This window comes from Mobula birostris, chromosome 1 (assembly GCF_030028105.1).
Source record: "Mobula birostris isolate sMobBir1 chromosome 1, sMobBir1.hap1, whole genome shotgun sequence".
Classification (NCBI taxonomy): Eukaryota; Metazoa; Chordata; class Chondrichthyes; order Myliobatiformes; family Myliobatidae; genus Mobula; species Mobula birostris.
The window spans coordinates 207,654,686-207,674,542 of record NC_092370.1 but is presented as its reverse complement, the minus strand read 5'-3'; the positions used below and the strand labels follow the sequence as shown (position 1 = coordinate 207,674,542).

The 19,857-nt window shown below is 39.6% G+C and overlaps 1 protein-coding gene across 5 annotated transcripts in view; it reads left to right on the top strand.

The window, feature by feature from the left end:
- Positions 1-19,857, top strand: part of LOC140203916 (tumor necrosis factor alpha-induced protein 2-like) — a 51,037-nt gene that overhangs the window by 22,061 nt on the left and 9,119 nt on the right. For all 5 annotated transcript variants that reach the window (XM_072270073.1, XM_072270051.1, XM_072270062.1 and 2 more), the window contains 7 exons: positions 260-905; positions 3,079-3,190; positions 3,371-3,493; positions 13,222-13,322; positions 15,778-15,876; positions 16,783-16,909; positions 17,258-17,380. In XM_072270073.1, the coding sequence (XP_072126174.1) occupies positions 260-905; positions 3,079-3,190; positions 3,371-3,493; positions 13,222-13,322; positions 15,778-15,876; positions 16,783-16,909; positions 17,258-17,380 (1,331 nt within the window). The remainder of the gene's footprint in view (positions 1-259; positions 906-3,078; positions 3,191-3,370; positions 3,494-13,221; positions 13,323-15,777; positions 15,877-16,782; positions 16,910-17,257; positions 17,381-19,857) is intronic.

The following is a 19,857-nucleotide window of genomic DNA, read 5'->3' as shown; positions in this document are numbered from 1 at the left end:
ATGCTGGAAATCAGAAATAGAAACAGGTATTTATCCCTATATGCAGGTCAGGCAACATCTGTGGCACATAGTTAACATTTTACATTCTGTTGACACTTTTTCCTTTTTACCAGTGCTGCCTCATCTGCTGATTGATTCTGGCATTTTCTGTTGATTGAAAGCAAATCTCAGATTTTTTTGAAAACTTTGACCATTTGTAACTGACTAGAAATTTTTGTGTATTTTAATGGAATTATAACAGTAATTTCCTTTTGCCTAGAAATGGACATCAAAGAACTTATTGAAAAAAGGCAGTATTTTAAGGCTGACTGCCACCTCATCAAATTGGAACATAAACAATATACTAATGATACAACAGAGGCTGATGAAGAACTCGTCAAAGAGCAAAAGAAAGGAATAGAATCACTGTATGAGCTGCTTAGTGCTGAAATTTTCACAGTGGCAAAAAACTCAATGAGCATTTCCAAGGAAAACCCAGATCTGTTGAAGATGGCAGTAAGAGTGATCATGCAAGAAGAAAAAGCGGATCAAATATATCTAGAGGAAAAGGAGAAATCTGGAGCTATTGCAGAAGTTAGGCCAAGAAAATGGGAAACTAAATGGTTGAGTATTATAGAGCAATCTGTCAATGAAAGATTAGGTGAGCTACCCAGTATTCCTGATGCTGCGGAAACCAAATGGCTTTTTGAGCATTTAGTGCAGCATCATAAAAAACTGAAAGAGGATTTTGACACCATTGTGAACTGCATCAAACCATGTTATCCTCAAGAGTACAAAATATGCGAAAAGTATGTGGAATATTATCATAAAAAAAGTTCATCCCTCATGGAATTAATCGTAGAAAGTGAACCAAAAGGAAAAAATGTTTATCCTTTTTTGCACTGGATTTACTCCTGTTATCCAAAGTAAGTTGGATACATATCCAACATATGTTTAATTTATTTACTGTATTATTGTCAAGTATTATATTCTAAGATCAAGATTTTCTTACCTGCTTACCTTATTGTAGATCATAGAATGACAATATGGTTCCAGCATAGAAGGAGACCACTTACATCACCATTTATAAGCCAAATCAATGACTAGGGCAACTGACTAGTTCCATCCCCAGCCCCTTCTCTGTGGCATTTCAAATTTTCCTCACAATTGATTCAATTCCTCTTAATAGCTCCAGTGGAATCTACCTCCACCTACATCTACAGGCAGTAGATTTCACATTCCAACCAAAGGCTGCTTTAAGAATGTTTTCCTCTTGTCACTCTTAGTTTTCTGCACCTTTATTTTGTACCTGTAATTTTTAGTCCTTAACCTCACTGCCAATAGGAACAAACTCCCACTATCCACTCTGTCTAGAACCCCGCTTCATTTTAACTCTCTCAGCCTTCTCTTCTCCAACAATCTTCCATCATTGAAACTGGTCTCTCAGCCCAAGAACCATTCTCATAAATTTCTCCTGGACTCTTTCTAATACTTCTACATCCTTCCTATAATAATGTGACTACAATTGGAATAAAGTACTCCAGCCATGTTCAGACCGACCTTTTTTACAAATAGTTAACATGTCCTTCCTGCCTTCCATTGATGAATCCCAGACTGTCTAACTTATTAATCACTTTGTCAATATGCCTTGCCACTTTTTGTGATCTGTACATATATTTAGCCACGTTCTTCTACTCTTATGATTTAACAATGTCTTCTCCCCATTCTTCCCCATAACCTTAAGGGTGCATCTCCACATCTAGCTGATTCATATAAAACAATAGTCATTGTGAACCACTGGAATTTCACACAGAATATATTTGCAGAAAATTGGATGAATTCAATCCGATCACTACACCAGAAATTACACTCTACATTGCCCTTCTGTTCTACTATTTCATAGTCCAAGTTAGCTTTTAGCAATGTCATTCAGAAAAGCAGTCTGCTTTCATAGATGTACTGTTAATGCCCAGCCCAAGTACACCACCAGCTCCTATGACTTTGCCCCCTCCTCCCACCTATATCCAAACTCACAGACTGTTTGACAGTCATCCATATTGAATGAACAGAAATCTCTTCTGAATAAAAGACAGGAAAGGGCGAATCAATTGCTTTCAGACACCTTCAGAAGCTCTGTTTCCTAGTCATTCTCTCAATTTCTTTGCCATAGAAACTGTCTAAAATAACTGGATCACTCTCATTGATAGATTTAAACTCGAGATAAGTTTCCAACTATCACTAAGGTACAAGCAAGACTAAGTTTACGTCCTTTAATTTCAAGTCAAGTCATTTTTTATTGTCATTTCGACCATAACTGCTGGTACAGTACAGAGTAAAAACGAGACAGCGTTTTTCAGGACTATGGTGCTACATGAACAATACAAAAACTACACTGAACTACGTAAAAAAAAACACAAAACTACACTAGACTACAGACCTGCATAAAGTGCATCATCACAAAGTTTCTGCTCATCTGATGCTGAAATCACTTTACAGTTGACCATTCCCTCACACTCCAAGTTCATCTTCCTTTTTCTGTCTTCTGTAAACTCAAGATCATCCAAATCTCTGTTGTCCATATCTTACTTAACACCAAGACTAATTAAACCATTTATGCTGCGCTTATCAGCTAACATCAACTCTTGATCAGAAATACATCAATTTGAAAAATCTTAACAGATGTAAAATTGGCCGCCTATGTCCACTCTTCTCCAGCCTGTATTCCAATGTGTCGGTACTCTTCCAGTTTTGAACTATTAATCAATCTCCATTTCAGTCATTTTCTCTTAGGCAGTCGTGCCTTCATTTGGAAAGGCTCCAAAGTCTTAAATTCCCTCCTCAAATTTCTCTGCTCTGCTCCAGTTTTTTTTTTCTCCATTATCTTGCCTCTTTGACCCAGTTTCAGTCAACTTCAGATCTCCTTATGTGGTTTTGTGTCAAAATTTTGATGTGAAAGAAAAGTGACTATTGGTTTTTGATAGTAGTACAGCTTTCCATTGAGTGTGTAGTGTATTGACGATTGACATATTTTAGTTTTCAAAATGCTGTTTGGAAACACATCAAATTAGTCAATGTGAAAACTTATGATTCTTTGTTCAGTCTTCTCAGTACCATCACACAATCTGAAGAAACAAGTCAGGAAATGTCAAAGACCTTGCTCCCGGAGAGGATGATCAGTCATTTGAAAAGTGAATACTTTTCTGCCTTACAGGTAAAATGTTTATCACTTCCTTGCATTTAAAATGTACAAAGGAACTTAAAATTGTAATTGGAACTTCTGTGGTCAAGCAATCAAGTCATGTGTTGCAATATTTTTTTAGCTGGTCTTTTGGAAGCATTAATGATTGCACAGTATATGCTTCTCTAAATTCAATTGCCTTCTTTATTACAGTCAGATACCAGAACACATATGTATAAGAGTCTCCGTATAGAAGAGGACAAATGGAAATGTGAAGAAGAACCAATTGTGTTGAATGAGTATTACCACAGTGAGCTACCTATTGACATAATCCAGGTACACAGAATAGCACTAAAAAAAAATTAAAAAGACCTGTGCACCTGTATTTCCAAAAGAATACCTTACTCTAGCTAAAGGGGGAACAAAGAAAATTGCAATGAGATGGCATAATTCAATCCAGGGGATTGCCACAGAGACCAGGTTACTGGCACTGAGCATGGGTCCGTGCTGAAGAAGGTAAAGAGGGAGAAGAGGGGTGCAGTAGTGATAGGGGACTCAGGAATAAACATGATATTCTGTGAATGTGAACAGGACACCCGGATGGCATGTTGCCTCCCAGGTGCCAGGGTCTGGGACATCTCAGATCGTGTCCACAGCATTTTAGAGAGGGAGGAAGGGCAGCCAGATGTCTTGGTACATATTGGCATCAATGACATAGGAAGGAAAAGTAATGAGGTCCTGAAGAGAGAATTTAGACAGTTAGGAAGAAAGCTGAGAAGCAGGGCTCCAGGATAGTAATTTCTGGATTGCTATCTGTGCCACATGCTAATGAGGGTAGAAACAGGATGATTTGTCAGATAAATGCGTGGCTGAGAAGCTGGTGCAGGGAACAGGGCTTCAGGTTCTTGGATCATTGGGATCTCTTCTGGGGGGGGGGGGGGGTATGACCTGTTCAAAAGGTTGAGTTGTTGCACCTGAACCCAAGGGAGACCAATATTCTCACAATCAAGTTTGTTAGAGCTGTTGGGGAAGGTTTAAACTAACTTGGCAGAGGGATGGGAACCAGAGTGAAGGGACTCAGAATAGGACAGATGTCCAAGGTTACACATTGTATCAGAGGGATAAGAAGGTAGGCAGAGGGAGAGGCGTGGCTCTGCTGGTAAAGAATGGCGCCAAATCAGTAGAAAGATGTGACATACGATCGGAAGATGTTGAATCCTTGTGGGTTGAGTTAAGAAACCTCAAGGGTAAAAGGATCCTGATGGCAGATATATACAGGCCTCCTAACAGTAGCTGGGGTGTGGACCACAGATTATAACAGGAAATAGAAAGGGCGTGGCAAAGGGGCAATGTTATGATAGTCATGGGAGATTTTAACATGCAGGTCGATTGGGAAAATCAGGTTGGTAATGGGCCTCAAGAAAGTGAGTTTGTTGAATACCTATGAGATGGCTTTTCAGAGCAGTTTGTCATTGACTAGGGGATCAGCTATACTGGATTGGGTAAAGAACTGGAGGTGATTAGGGAGTTTAAGGTAAAAGAGCCCTTAGAAGGCAGTGATCCCAATATGATTGAGTTCAACTTGAAATCTGATAGGGAGAAAGTAAAGTCTGACATAGCAGTATTTCAGTGGAGTAAGGGAAATTACAGTGGTCTGCTCCTTTGTCTTATGGTCTTATGGTCATATAATTGGCAATCGTTAGCAATTTGTCATTTTTCAACAAACACTTTAACATTTCACTACCCAAATTAATGTTCCACAAAACAGCAGCAGATTAAGAATCTCCAGGCATTTGTTTGTAAGTCAATACATCAAAATGATTTTCATTTGCCATTTTGTTGATCCACCCAGCACAACAATTTGACGCGTCCAGCAGAATAACCAAAGCAGTGAGTGACACCACCTATGCCTTCCTGCCTGTCCTTTTGATACAAAGTAAATCCTTTGATGTTCAGCTTCCAACAATGACCTTCCTTCAGCCACAACTCAGTGATGTCCACAATGTCATACCGACCAATCTCTATTTGTACCACGAGTTTGTGCACCTTATTCCAAATGCTACATGTATTTAAATACAGCACCTTCAGCCCTGCATTCTTCACCCTTATGAATTTTGCCTCTGTGGTACAATTTAACTCTTTGCTCTGTCTGCAGTTGTACCCAGTCATTGCCTTGTACTTCCTTACATTCATATTATATATTACACCATTTACTTGCAAATTGCTGGCTCATCCTCAGCTCTATCATACTGGTTCCCATCCCTCTGCCATATTAGTTTAAACCGCTCCCAACAGCTCTAGCTAACCTGCCCACAACGATATTGGTCTCACCTACCTCAGAAGAGGTCCTAATGATCCAGAAATTTGAACAGGCCGGGTTTATTTTTCCTGGAGTGCAAGAGGCTGAGAGGTGAACTGATATATGTATATAAAATTATATAAGAGATGCAGATAGTGTAGATGGCTGGCTGCTGGAAGGTCCAGCTGCTGAGTTGGCTCGACTGGAAGCTGGCTGTGTTTTGCTTGATGCGTGAATGTGGTTTGGAACCTGTTGAGGGAAAGAGAGTGGGGAAGGAACGGAAATTGCTGGGAGGGGGTCGTGTGGGTCCAGTAATGGTGGACAAGATAAGAGGCGGGGTTGAGGGAAAGAAAGTGGAGAAGGAGAGGGATAGAGACTTGGGACCAGAGGTAGGCAGCTGGGGAGAGGTGGATTACTGTGAAGGGAGAAATAAAGGGAATGAGGAGGTAGTGAGGGGTCAGATGAATAAAAACCAAGACAAAGGGAATAAAAGAATAAGAAATGATAGTGGAGAAAGCTCTGAAAGTGAGGAAGATGAACAAGCTCAGAGAGGAGGTGTTGTCATAATTAGGTTTAATGAGAAGGCTCAGGGACATATGAAGAAAATTAACCCATTTGTGCTAACAACAACTCTGACAAATAAGATAGGGGAAATAGTATTTGCAAAAGTCCTTAATGATGGCAACTTATTGGTAAGATGTGCGAATGAGGAACAACTTGAGAAAGCACTCAAGCTAAAAGAGATAGGAAAATGCAAGGTGGAATACACTGGGAGGGTGGGAGCACAAAACAGTGGTTGTAAAGGAGTGATCACGGGGATACCAATGAGTATAAATATGGAGGAGATAAAGAGGAATATCAAAGGAGGGAAAGTAATGAATGTTCAAAGACTGAAAACAACAAAGGAGGGAGTGAAAAAGGAAAGTGAATCAGTATGGATTGAATTTGAAGAAGAAAGAGTGCCAAGGAAGGTGTTCCTGGGTTTCATGAGTTACCCAGTAAGGGTGTATGTGCCAAAGCCACTGAGGTGCTATAATTGTCAAAGGTTTGGACACGTGGCTAAAAACTGTAAAAGGCAGAGGAGATGTGCTAGATGTGGGGTGATCATGAATATGGAAAGTGCGGAACAGGAGTTCAACCAAAATGCTGCAATTGTGGAGGAGCTCATAATGTTGCATATAGTGGGTGTGAGGTTGTCAGACGGGAGACTAAAATTCAAGAAATAAGAGTGAAAAGAAAGATCACTTATGCAGAAACTGTAAGAATGTCAAGAGAACAGACTAATGCTCCTAATGAACAGGGAACAATAGGGATACGAGAGATGCAACAAAGAACAAATGACAGGATTTATGTAGACAAAAAGGCTCTAGTAACATTCATTGCAGGAGTGATTAATAGTACGGCTGATCAAAAAGTGACAAAATTCAGCTGGTGGTAAAAGCAGCAGTAAACCATTTAGGGTTAGTAGGACTGACATGGGAGGAAGTGAGGGAGAACCTCAGTAATCAGTCAAGCCAGGAAGTGTCATGTGTTAGTTAATACTAATTATGGTGATTCTTTTACAATGGAATGCAAGGAGCTTACTGGCCAATAGCCAGGAATTCAAGCACTTTATTAAAGAAATGGTTGTAAATCCGGATGTAGTGTGTATTCAGGAAACTTGGTTGAAACCAACTTTAGACTTTGTGGTACTTGGGTATACAATGATAAGGAAAGATAGAAATCTAGGGGGAGGAGGAGGTTGTTGTGCTATGTTAATCAAGCAAGGTATACCATATAGGGTACTGGAAAAAGGAGATGATCAGGAATACATAGTGGTGGAAGTGTGGGAGAGAGGGGAGGGAGTGGTTATAATTAACTACTACAATCCATGTAAAAGGTTGGATTTGGACAGCCTATTAAAGATACAAGGACAAAACAGACGTAAAGTAGTGCGGTGTGCAGATTTCAATGCTCATAGCACAATATGGGGGGATCAGATTACAGATCTAAATGGAAAGGTAATTGAAGATTTGATGGAAGAAAGGGATTTGGTGTGTATGAATGATGGTAGCGGCACAAGGATAGATATAACAACAGGAACTGAGTCAGTGTTAGATATTACGTTAGTGTCTAATACCTTGGCTGGCATTAGTAACTGGGGAGTTTGGACTGCTTCAACAGTAGGCAGTGATCACTACCCAGTTTTGTGTTCAGTGGGTGAAAGAGTTGAAGTAAGACCAGGTGGCGGAACCCCAAAGTGGGTGTTTGAAAAAGCTGATTGGGGTAAGTTCCAGAAATTGAGTGAAGAAGGGTTGACAAAGATTGATATTTCTGGAAATGTAGATGAATTAAACAGTCAGGTGACTTCAGCAATTATTATGGCAGCAGAAGGATCTATACCTAGGAGTAAAAATAGGATGAATAGAAAGCTGGTACCATGGTGGACGGAGGAATGTTGTCAGGCTGTAAAAAACAGAAATAGAGCATTCAGGCTAGTTAAAAGAACCCATAATATGCAGCATTTGGTTCAATATAAGAAAGCACAGGCAGTGGTGAGAAGAACTATACATCAAGCTAAAAGGGCAAGTTGGAGGAGTTTTTGCGACAAGGTAGGAAGAACAACACCTGTGGGAGAGATATGGGGAATGATTAAGAGGATGGGAGGAGATAGAAGGGAATGGGAATATCCAGTAATGATATCTGAGGAGGAAACTGCAGTCTCCAGTAGGGATAAGGCTGAGGTCATGGCCAAGTCATTTGTACTGATACACAGTTCAGAAAATTTGTCTGAAGAAGGGAGAAGAAGAAGGGAAAGAATAATGAGCCAACACCCAGGTGTGTTAAGCAGGAGAGAAGGAACAGATGATATAATTGATGATCCATTTACATTAGCAGGAATGGTGAGAGCAATAAAGAGATCGAGACCAACCTCCCCAGGGAAAGATCTGATATGCTCTGTGATGCTAAAAAATCTAGGAGAAGGAGCGCTCTTGAAGTTGCTGCATTTTTACAGCAGAGTGTGGGAGGAGGGAAGATTACCAAGTGCATGGAAAGAAGCAGTAGTAATTCCAATAAGGAAGCCTGGCAAGGATCTGTCAAAACCCACTAGCTACAGACCAATTGCATTAACATCAAGTATATGTAAGATAAAGGAAAGGATGATAACAGAAAGGTTATCATATAAGCTTGAGAAAAGGGGAATGCTGGCAAGTTATCAGAGTGGTTTTAGAAAGGGAAGGAATTTCATGGACTCAGTGATTATGTTAGAGACTGAAATAAGGAAGGCCCAGGCAAATAGAGAGTCAGTAGTGACAGTGTTCTTTGACATTGAAAAAACCCATGATATGATGTGGAAGGAAGGATTATTAATTAAACTGCACAAGATGGGGGTTGATGGGAGAGTTTTTAATTGGATTAAAGATTTTTTGTTTGGTAGAAAAATTCAAGTTCGGATTGGATCAGAATTATCAAAACAGTACATAGTGGAAAATGGCACACCTCAAGGTAGTGTGATTAGCCCGTTACTTTTCATCATTATGATCAATGATGTCTTCACAAAGGTACCAGTGGATATAGGTAGGTCACTGTTTGCGGAAAAGAGGCAGGAACATGGACCATATAATCAGGAAACTACAAGAAACAATTGATGAAGTGGTGGAGTGGGGTTATGATTGGGGATGTAGATTTTCAGTAGATAAAACTCAAACTGTATTTTTTACCAGGAAAAGGGTTGAGGTAGGGAAGAAGTTAAGGATGTATGGGGTTGAATTAGAAAGGGTTGCATCATTTAAATTTCTGGGATTTATATTTGATTCACGATTAACATGGGCAGACCATATCAGGAAAGTTGAGGAGAAATGTAAAAAAGTAATAAATGTGATGAAATGTTTGACTGGTAGGGAATGGGGAGCAAGTTGTTCAGCTTTGAAGAGAATGTATATGGCTTTAGTAAGATCTGTATTGGATTATGGAAATATAGTATATGGATCAGCAGCTAGGTCTCTTATAAGGAAACTGGATGTGATTCAGGCTCAGGCCTTGAGAGTGTGCAGTGGGGCTTTTAAAACATCACCAGTGTCAGCCCTACAGTTAGAAATGGGAATAATGCCTTTGGAACTAAGAAGGATGCAACTGATGGCAAACTACTGGGCTAACTTGCAGGGGCACAATGATTCTCACCCTACTAAAGGAGTGTTGCAGGAGTGCTGGGAAAATGGGAGGTTTCGGAGGGATACCTTTAGTCGGGTAGGGAATGATATCGCGAAAGAATGTGGAGTATTTGATCTGAGGATAAGTCCTTCAGTAGTTTATCCGGTTGTAGCTCCATGGAAGCTTGTATGGCCTGACATAGACTGGCATTTGTTAGAGGTAAAAAGGAAAGAAAGATATAAAACAGATTTGGTAAATGCATTTAACTGTTATGTGATGGAAAAGTATAGTGATTATACTCACATTTATACGGATGGTGCGAAGGAACCTGAAACAGGAGTGACAGGGTTTGGGGTGGTAATACCAGCAAAAGAAATTGGAATCAGCAGAAGAACATCTAATAAGTTAGGGGTGTTTACAGTGGAGATGCTGGCAGTGTTGGTTGCGTTGCAATGGGTGCAGAAAGCCAGACAAGCCAAAGCATTGATATGTTCAGATTCATCCTCAGTTCTAGCAAGTTTAAGGTCTTTTCACACAAACAGTTGGCAAGATGTATTTTATGAAGTCCTTCAGTTAGTTACAAGAATTGCAAATCAGGGAGGTCAGGTAAAATTTCTATGGGTTCCAGCACATGTAGTGGTGAAGGGGAATGAGAGGGTGAATGAGTTGGCAAAGAGGGCGTTAAAGAAAGAAAATGTGGAAATGCACATTAGTATCAGTAAAGCAGAGGTTAAGTGTGTAATCTGGGAAAAAGTCAACCGAATGTGGCAAGAAAGATGGGACAGGGAGGGGAAGGGAGGCTTTATATCAAATACAAAAGAGTGTTGCAGTTACTAGGGTAGGTAATGGAAACAGAAGAGAGGAAATTGTGTGGACTAGGTTAAGGCTGGGGCATTGTGCATTAAACAAAACATTGAAAATGATAGGGAAACACCAGATAGGATTGTGTGAGGAATGTCAGGAAGAAGAGTCAGTAGAACATGTAGTTTTGTGTTGCAGGAAGTATGGGATACAGAGAGAGATGATGAGAAATAAATTAAGGGAGTTGGGGATGCAGGAATTCACATTAAAAGGGTTGCTGGGCATGGGTGAGAGAGCACAAGTCCGGGTATTTTTAGTGTTTTTAAGGGGTACAGGGGTTTTTTATAGAATATGACGAATAAACAGGAATAGGATACTAGGATGGTCAAAGGTGGGAGGGTGAAGTGTAGGTTTGTGTATATGTGTGTGTGTGTGTGCACGCGATTGGGTGAAGGGATTTAGATTATATGTCTAGTGCACATTCCGGAGCAGAGGGTGGCGGTAATGCACCATTAAGCTGGATGCCAACCGCCGTAAAACAAGATACAGACAGACAGACAGATAGTGTAGATAGCAACACTCACAACACGCTGGAGAAACTCAGCAGGTCGGGCAGCATCAGTGGAAAAGATCAGTTGACGTTTCAGGCCAGAACCCTTCATCAGGACTGAAGAGGGAGGAGGCAGAGGCCCTATAGAGAAGGTGGGGGGAGGGTGGGAAGGAGAAGGCTGGTAGGTGCCAGGTGAAAAACCAGTAAGGAGAAAGATAAAGGGGTGGGGGAAGGGAAGCAGGGAAGTGATAGGCAGGAAAGGTGAAAAAAGAATAGGGGAAAACACAATGGGTAGTAGAAGGAGGCGGAACCATGAGGGAGGTGATAGGCAGCTGGGCAAGGGGGCAGGGTGACATAGGGATAGGGGAAGGGAACTATCGGAAGTTGGAGAAATCTGTGTTCATACCAAGGGGCTGGAGACTACCTAGATGGTATATGAGGTATTGCTCCTCCAACCTGAGTTTAGCCTCATCATGGCAGTAGAGGAGGCATATCTGAATGGGAGTGGGAAGCAGAGTTGAAGTGGGTGGCTACTGGGAGATACTGTCTGTTTTGGCAGATGGAGCAGAGGTGCTCGACGAAGCGGTCCCCCAATCTGCGTCGGGTTTCACCAATGTAGAGGAGGCCGCACCAGGAGCACTGGATGCAATAGATGACCCCAACAGACTCACAAGTGAAGTGTTGCCTCACCTGGAAGGACTGCTTGGGGCCCTGAATGGTGGCAAGAGAGGAGGTGTAGGGACAGGTGTAACACTTGCACTTACAAGGATAAGTGCCAGGTGGGAGATCCGTGGGGAGGGACGTGTGGACCAGGGAGTCGTGGAGGGTCTGCCAAAACAGACAGGATCTCCCAGTAGCCAGCCACTTCAACTCTGCTTCCCACTCCCATTCAGATATGTCCATACATGGCCTCCTCTACTGCCATGATGAGGCTAAACTCAGGTTGGAGGAGCAACACCTCATATACTGTCTAGGTAGTCTCCAGCCCCCTCGTATGAACATAGAATTCTCCAACTTCCGGTAATTCCCTCCCCCTCCCTTCCCTTATCCCTATATCACTCTGCCCCCTCCCCCAGCTGCCTATCACCTCCCTCATGCTTTCGCCTCCTTCTACTACCCATTGTGTTTTCCCCTGTTCCTTCTTCACCTTTCCTGCCTATCACCTCCCTGCTTCCCCTCCCCCACCTCCTTATCAATCCCCTTACTGGTTTTTCGCCTGGAACCTACCAGCCTTCTCCTTCCCACCCTCCCCCCACCTTCCTTATAGGCCCCTTCCCTCTACAGTCCTGACGAAGGGTTCCAGCCCGAAACGTCGACCGATCTTTTCCATGGATGCTGCCTGACCTGCTGAGTTCCTCCAGCATGTTGTGAGTGTTGCTTTGACCCCAGCGTCTGCAGATTATTTTGTGTTTACGATAGCATGATAAGCATGACTTATTTTTACTTAATTATTTAATAGACACATATATACTTACTATAATTTTGCTTTTTTTCTCTATATTTATTTATCATGTATTTTATTGTACTGCTGCCATAATGTTAACAATGCTAGTGATATTAAAACTGATTCTGATAGCAGCATCAAAAATAAGAGTGTACATATTGCTTTAAGGTGCGAGGAAGTAGTATTGAAGTAGACAGGGATTTTTTTTTACACAGTGTTAGTATCAGGAACTCGTTGCAAGAGGAGGTGGTGGAATTAAATACAAATCACTATCATTAAGAGATATTTAGAAAGGCACTGAAATAGGCAGAGCGTAGACGGGCTTAATATGAGCAAGTGGATTAGTGTAGATAGGAAAAGAGTTTCGCATGAACTTTGTGGGCCAAAGGTTCTGTGTTGAAGCCTTAAAGTTAAATCATAACATCAAGCTTATCAGAATCTGAGCTGAACTGAAAATAATAGTAATGAAAATATAACAATAACATTGATTTTAACTGTATCCAACCTTCTTCCAAGAATGAAAACAAAGAATTTTCATCCACTCACTCTGAAAATCTGCTGTAAATGTTCAATTACAAAAAATCTTACATTCACTGGAAAAAATGCAGAACTGGTAGACATTACTTTCAATTTAGCATAGTGCATAAATCACTTCATTTCTTTGCTATTTATTTACTGCCAATCTGTACTGACATTCTGTTTAAAACGAGAAATTACTATTATGTTCTCATGCTGTTGTGATCATTTTTGTACATTATTCCATTGGTTCTCAATACATAAGTCAGTTGTTAATCTTTACCCTCTAATAACTAAACATGTTTTAATCCTTTATCCCTCAGATAATTGAAGGGGCAATCCAGGAGGCTGGAACTCTTACTAACGAGATGGTTGACAAAACAGTCGACATCATACTGGAGGAAGCACATTCCTTCCTGGGAAGGTACAACAGATCTGTAATATATAGAAACATGCGTCTCCTTTTAAAATCATGACTTCAAACCAGTACAAAATTACATAATAAAAGAGGCATTTTATCTTTCCTGATTTCTGAACAAATGTGTGGATGCTCTTTTGTATATTTGAAACCAATAAAAATTAAGTCACTTGGAAGTGAGATGCATAGTTTTCAGCTGGGCATAAGAAGGCATCATCCTTGATACTGGTTCATTTTCTCCCTGTTTGAGGAAAAAAAAACATTCAAAAGTTAACACTCAAACTTACCATCTTAAATAAGAAAATTGCATTCCTCATGCACAATGCAGCATTTTTGACACCCAGTGATCACAGGGGGTCTTACAGAGATCAGTGGGTTCCTTCTCCGGAATCACCTGGATACAGATAAAGCCATAGAAGAGAGCAGCAGTCAGAGAAAGAAGCAAGATGGCCAAATCTTACTTGGACTTATTGACTGTCCAGGAGATCTTCAACCTGCTTTCCCCACTCTATATAAGATAACCTACAATGAGAAGCTGAGGAGTACTTAGTCAGAAATACAGTCTCCCATACTCTTTGCAAATGTGGAATATAAACTAATCCAGGCTATAGGGACCTCTGAGTTCATGAACCAGTTTAAAAATATGTTTGACTGAACAACTCAAATCATGCTTTTCATTGTTTTCTTCAAGTTTCTGATGAAATAAAGTGAAAGCATTTTACAAGATCATTCCTTGTCCCATCCTTGGCTTTTAAAGACAGAATTTCATCCCATAAAAAATCCAGCTTTGGGTTCTGGGTCAGAGACTACTCATTTCCCAGCTTCATATAAAAAGAAACATGTGTTTAGAGAAATATGCATTGGCAATGGTAACATTTAATTTCACATGGAAAATTGCAACTTACTGAGGACTGCCAAGCCACGACATTCTCCTATTCGGGACTTTCCATTGTATTAAATGGCAACTATGGAAATGCCCAGAGATTGTAATAAACAAGAAACATGTATATCTATGAAAAAGATTTGTACAAAGTTGTAATCAACCAAAAATTAATTTTAAACTAGACTGCAAGAACCTCATCCCACCTACTGGAGTTCTTGTCAATAAATTTAAAGGATCAGTAATAAAATATGATTAAAATATAATTATAAAATGAATCTCCACTTATCTAAGACATGACAAATGAAGAAGAAATCAGGAAAATCAGGAACACTTAACAGTGTAAAAAAATATTGACACCTCAGTCATTAACTGATTACTGAAATGGTGGGTTTGTAATTAGGTGATGAAACAGATTACACTTTATCTGTTTTAATTTAGAAGAATAAGTGGTGATCTCACTGAAAACTACAAAGCTCTTAAGGAATAGACAGAGCAGATGTAAGGATGATGTTTCACCTGTTGGTGTAACTGGAACCAAGAGTCATAGTTTCAAAATGAGGGTTTAGCCATTTACTCCACCACAATTCTAAGAGATTTTTTTTACATAGAATGATGAATCTCTGGAATTGTTTCCTGAAGATGCCTGCGGATGCTCAATTATAGAGTATACTCAGGACTGAAATAGATGTAATTTTTAATTATTAATAAAATCAAGGGATAGGAGGTTAGATCAGGAAAGTAGCACTGAGAATAAAAGATCAGCCATGATGTTAGCAAACATGCAGAGGAGTTTATGATATACTAATCCCTGTGTTCCTAAAAGTGTATCTTGCAACTGAGCTGTGTATCTTTGACCTGATAGTATTTGAATTTGTAGTCCTTTGTCAAAATGACAATGAACATGGTTTCGGTTTGTTTTCCGGATCAAGAATGTGAGGCTTGTTAGGTAAGGGTTCCAAGGGAAAGTTGCAGAAGGGTGCAATGGAGAGTGAGAAGGATTGTAAATGGAGATCTGACAAATGTGAAAATAGATTTGGGTAGATGTTATACACATCCATGTACATTTTTAATGTGGTTTATATTCAATAGGCATATCTTTGTTCACACTGCTTGAGGTCCAAACTCGGAAACATTGCACATATTTTGATGTTGAAAAGTCCTGAACAGAATAACTTAGCCGTCTGAGGACTGTTGCAATTTTCCACATGAATTTAAATTTCCACCACCTTTTTTAAAAATGTGCTTTAAAGTTTTCAATAATTTTAAGATTATGTCTAATTTATGCTCTAATTTTAAAATTATGCTCACTTGTTCCTGATACTCCAATCAAAGGAAACTTATTGTTATTTCCCCCTATTAAATCCTTTAAATATTTTAACATCTCGATTCAATCACCCTTTAAGTTTCAATACTTAATGAACATGATAAAAAAGAGAAGTCCAGTAAATTGATCTTGAATAGTTAGGATTAAATCCCAAAATGTCTTTGAACCTATGAGGGGATATAAATGTGTTTATATTTTGGTGATAATTTTATGTGATGCACAAAATAAGAAATAAAATGTAAATGGTTTTACAGCTTCCAGCAATCGGCAGAGAACTTTGAGAAAACCAATATGAACCAAACAAACTTCATTTCCATTATTATTTTAATCACCAACTGTTGTGAAGTTATCAGGTAAGTTTGTTAAGCAGTTAACATCATGTGTAAATTAAATGTGTAAGTGTAAGACTTCTGCTCATTGATTGACCTGTAGACTAAGAAAATCCTAGTCAAATACAACTATCTCAAGAAGTGATGCTGACATAAACTGATAAATTAAAACTTAAATTGGTAAATTGGTTTATTGCTGTGACATGTACTGATGTGCAGTGAAAAGCTTGTCTTGCATACCATCCATACAGATCAATTCATTACAATGGTGCATTGAGGTAGCACAATGTAAAACAATAACAAATCAGAATAAAGTGTTACATTGTGAAGTCACTGAGGGAATAGAATAAAGTAGATATCAGTCCACATTGAATTTATTATTGCAGTGAAGTGGAAGGAGAATCCTCAGTTTACAAGACTACTGTATACCCAACATCCAAAGGACATTGAAATATCTCTGATGTTAAAATGCTATCTTGCCATGGGAGCAGACTCACACAAATTGTTGGATGAAGTCGGCAGGTCAGGCATCATCCATGGAGAGGAATAAAGAGCCGACATTTCGGGCTGAGACCCTTCGGGACCATAATTTCACCCCTGAATTTGTAGAAGCTGCCTGTGAGATGACAGGTGTCAACATCTTGTGTCCACTCAATTTTGGGCTTTTGAATTCAAAGTTATATCAAAATAAATTTCTACCAGCAGCTGTTAGAAATTGAAGATATACTTGTAATCTTCCATATGAAAATAATGCTACAATGGAAATTAAAATCAGCAGAGATATACAATGGATGGATAATCTGGCAATCCTCTTTCCATTATTGCCCAAAATCAAAATGATATTCAATAAGATTACCTTAGCAAATCAGTAAAAGCACAGTTTTGTTTATACATAAGAAAACTATTGCTCATTTTTAATTATATTTTTAGGAATTACATTGACACAAATGAGAAAATCACAAATACTGAATTGACGGAGAAAATCCGATCACTTTTGAATGAAATGGAAAAAAAGACAAAAGACGTTTTGTTAAAGACTTTGTTTTGTAAATTAAAGGTAAGATGAGTAGGAACCAAACAGATATATAATTAAAAGGCTTTTAAGAACTTTATCAGTGTCAAGCTTCTTACCAAGCTTAGAAGAATTAAATATGATTTTTCATATTGTTTAGTATATAATGTACAAACACTTTACTATGGTTAATCGATGTAATAGTTAGCAGTTGTAATTGTGATTTTGTTTAAAAAATTACTTAGTGTTTATTGTTTTCATAAGTGTAAAAACTGTGTTAGATTCAGTTTTTACTTTTTTGACTTTTTTCAGGGTTCCATTTTGTTGTAAGTTGAAATTTGCACTTAAGTAATTTGATTCATCTCAAGCTAACTCCTTTATATTATTCTGTAGCCTCATTGTAAAAAGCTGGTGACAGGAAAATGGCTTGAGTCTTCAGAACCCATGATCAAAATGCTTGGAATATTGGAGGAACATCTTACAAAACTAGAGAAATTAAAAGCACCCTTGTATCAGGTGCGTAACAATCAGCAGAACTGGTAATATGACATGAAATATTGTGATAATCATGTTTATCAAATCTACAGTAAAGATGACAATCAACATGTGCTTCAGCCTTCTATGATCTGTCTGTAACAGAATGCTGCAGGGCTACCAAAAGGTCAATATATAAATAGCTGAACTGATTTGGCAAAGAACCTCAAGTAGTCCTAGAATAGTTCCACACTATCTTGACTAGCTTCACCTAACATAGCAAATTTCTTCTCTTCTCTCAGATGGTAGTGAATTTCTGCCCCCCAAGTGTGATGACATATTTAACTATTTGAAAGATCAAGGAATTAAGGGTTATGGGAAACACACATAGGAGTTGAGACCAGCATAGATCAGTCATGATCATGTTGAATGATGGGGCAGACCCTGCTCCTATTTTCTTGTGCTGATCTTTGCCCAGGGAAGGATCAACAGCCATTTTGATTTCCTATAATGATTCCAGACCAATGGCACACACAGTCATAAAGTTATAGAACACCACGTCACAGAAACGGGCCTTTTGGCCCATCTAGTGCATGCCAAACCATTAATCTGCCTAGTCCACGGTCAACATTTCAGGCAGGACACCGAAGGGTCTCGGCCCAAAATGTCAACTATACTCTTTTCCATAGATGCTGCTAGCCTGCTGAGTTCCTCCAGCACTTTGTGTGTGTTGCTTGGATTTCCAGCATCTGCAGATTTTCTCTTGTACGTAATCTGTCTAGTCCCATTGACCTGCACCCAGGCCATAGCCCTCCATACCCCTACCATCCACATATCTATCCATATTTCATTTAAATGTTAAAATCGAACCCACATCCACCCCTTCTGCTGGCAACTTGTTCCACACTCTCACCACCCTCTAAGTGAAGAAGTTCCCCTGTATATTCTCCTTAAACAATTCATCTTTCACCCTTAACCCATGACCTCTAGTTCTAGTCTCACCCAATCTCAGTGGAGAAAGCTTGCTTGCATTTACCCTATCTATGCCTCTCATAATTTTGTATACCACTATCAAAACTCACCTCAATCTTCTATGTTCCAGGGAATAAAATCCTAACCTATTCAACCTTTCCCTATAATTCAGGTGCTCACGATTTGGCAACATCCTTGTAAATTTTCTCTGCACTCTTTCAACGTTATTTACATTTTTCCTGTAGGTAGGTGACCAAAACTGGACACAAGACTCCAAATTAGGCTTCATCAATGTCTTATACAATTTCAACATAACATCCCAGCTCCTGTACACAATACATTCATTTATGAAGGCCAATGTGTCAAAATCTTTCTTTACAAGCCTACCTACCAGTGATGCCACTTTCAACAAATTATAGACCTGTATTCTCAGATCCCTCTGTTCAACGTACTCCTCGGTGCCCTATCGCTCATTGTGTAAGACCTACCCTGGTTGGTCCACTCAAAGTTCAACACCTCACACTTCTCTGCATTAAATTCCATCTGCCATTTCTCAGCCCATTTTTTGATTCAGTCCAGATCCCACTACAAAGTTTGATAGTATTCTTCACTGTCCATGACATCCCTAATCTTGGTGTCATCCGCATATTTTATGCTGATCCAGTTTACATATTATCATCCAAATCATTGACATAGATGACAAACAACAACAGACCCAGCACCAATCCCTGTGGCACACCACTAGTCACAGGTCTCCAGTCAGAGAGACAACCATCCATATCCAATCTCTGGCTTCTCCCACAAAGCCAGTGTCTAATCGAATTTACTACCTCATCTTGAAAGCCGAGTGACTGAACCTTCTTGACCAACCTCCCATGTGGGACCTTGTCAAATGCCTTGCTAAAGTCCATGGAGCCAACTTCCGCTACACTACCTTCATTAGCTTTCATGGTAATTGTCTCAAAAAGCTCTATAAGATCAGTTACACACAATCTACTATGCACAAAACTATGTTGACTATCCCTAATCAGTCCCTGTCTATCCAAATGCTTATATATTTGATCCCTTAGAATACCTTCCAAAAACTTTCCCACTACTGATGGCAGGCTCACCAGCCTAAAATTTTGTGGCTTATTTGTAGAGCCTTTCATAAATAACTGAACAACATTAGCTATCCTCCAACCCTCAGGCACCTCAACCATGGCTAAGAATACTTTACATATCTCTACTGGAGCCCCTGCAATTTCTGCACTAGCCTCCCACAGGGTCCATCTTGAACACCTTGTCAGACCCTGGGGATCTATCCATCCTAATTTACCCCAAGACAGTAAACACCTCCTCTTCTATAATCTGTAAAGGGTCCATAACCTCGTTGCTGCTTTGCCTCACTTCTATAGACTCAGTGTCCTTCTCCTGAGTAAATACAGATGCAAAAAATCCATTTAACTTCTCCTCCCATTTCTTTCAGATCCCGTCATAGATGACCATTCCGATCTTCCAGAGGACCAATTTTGTACTTTGCTGTCTTTTTGGCTTAATATATCTGT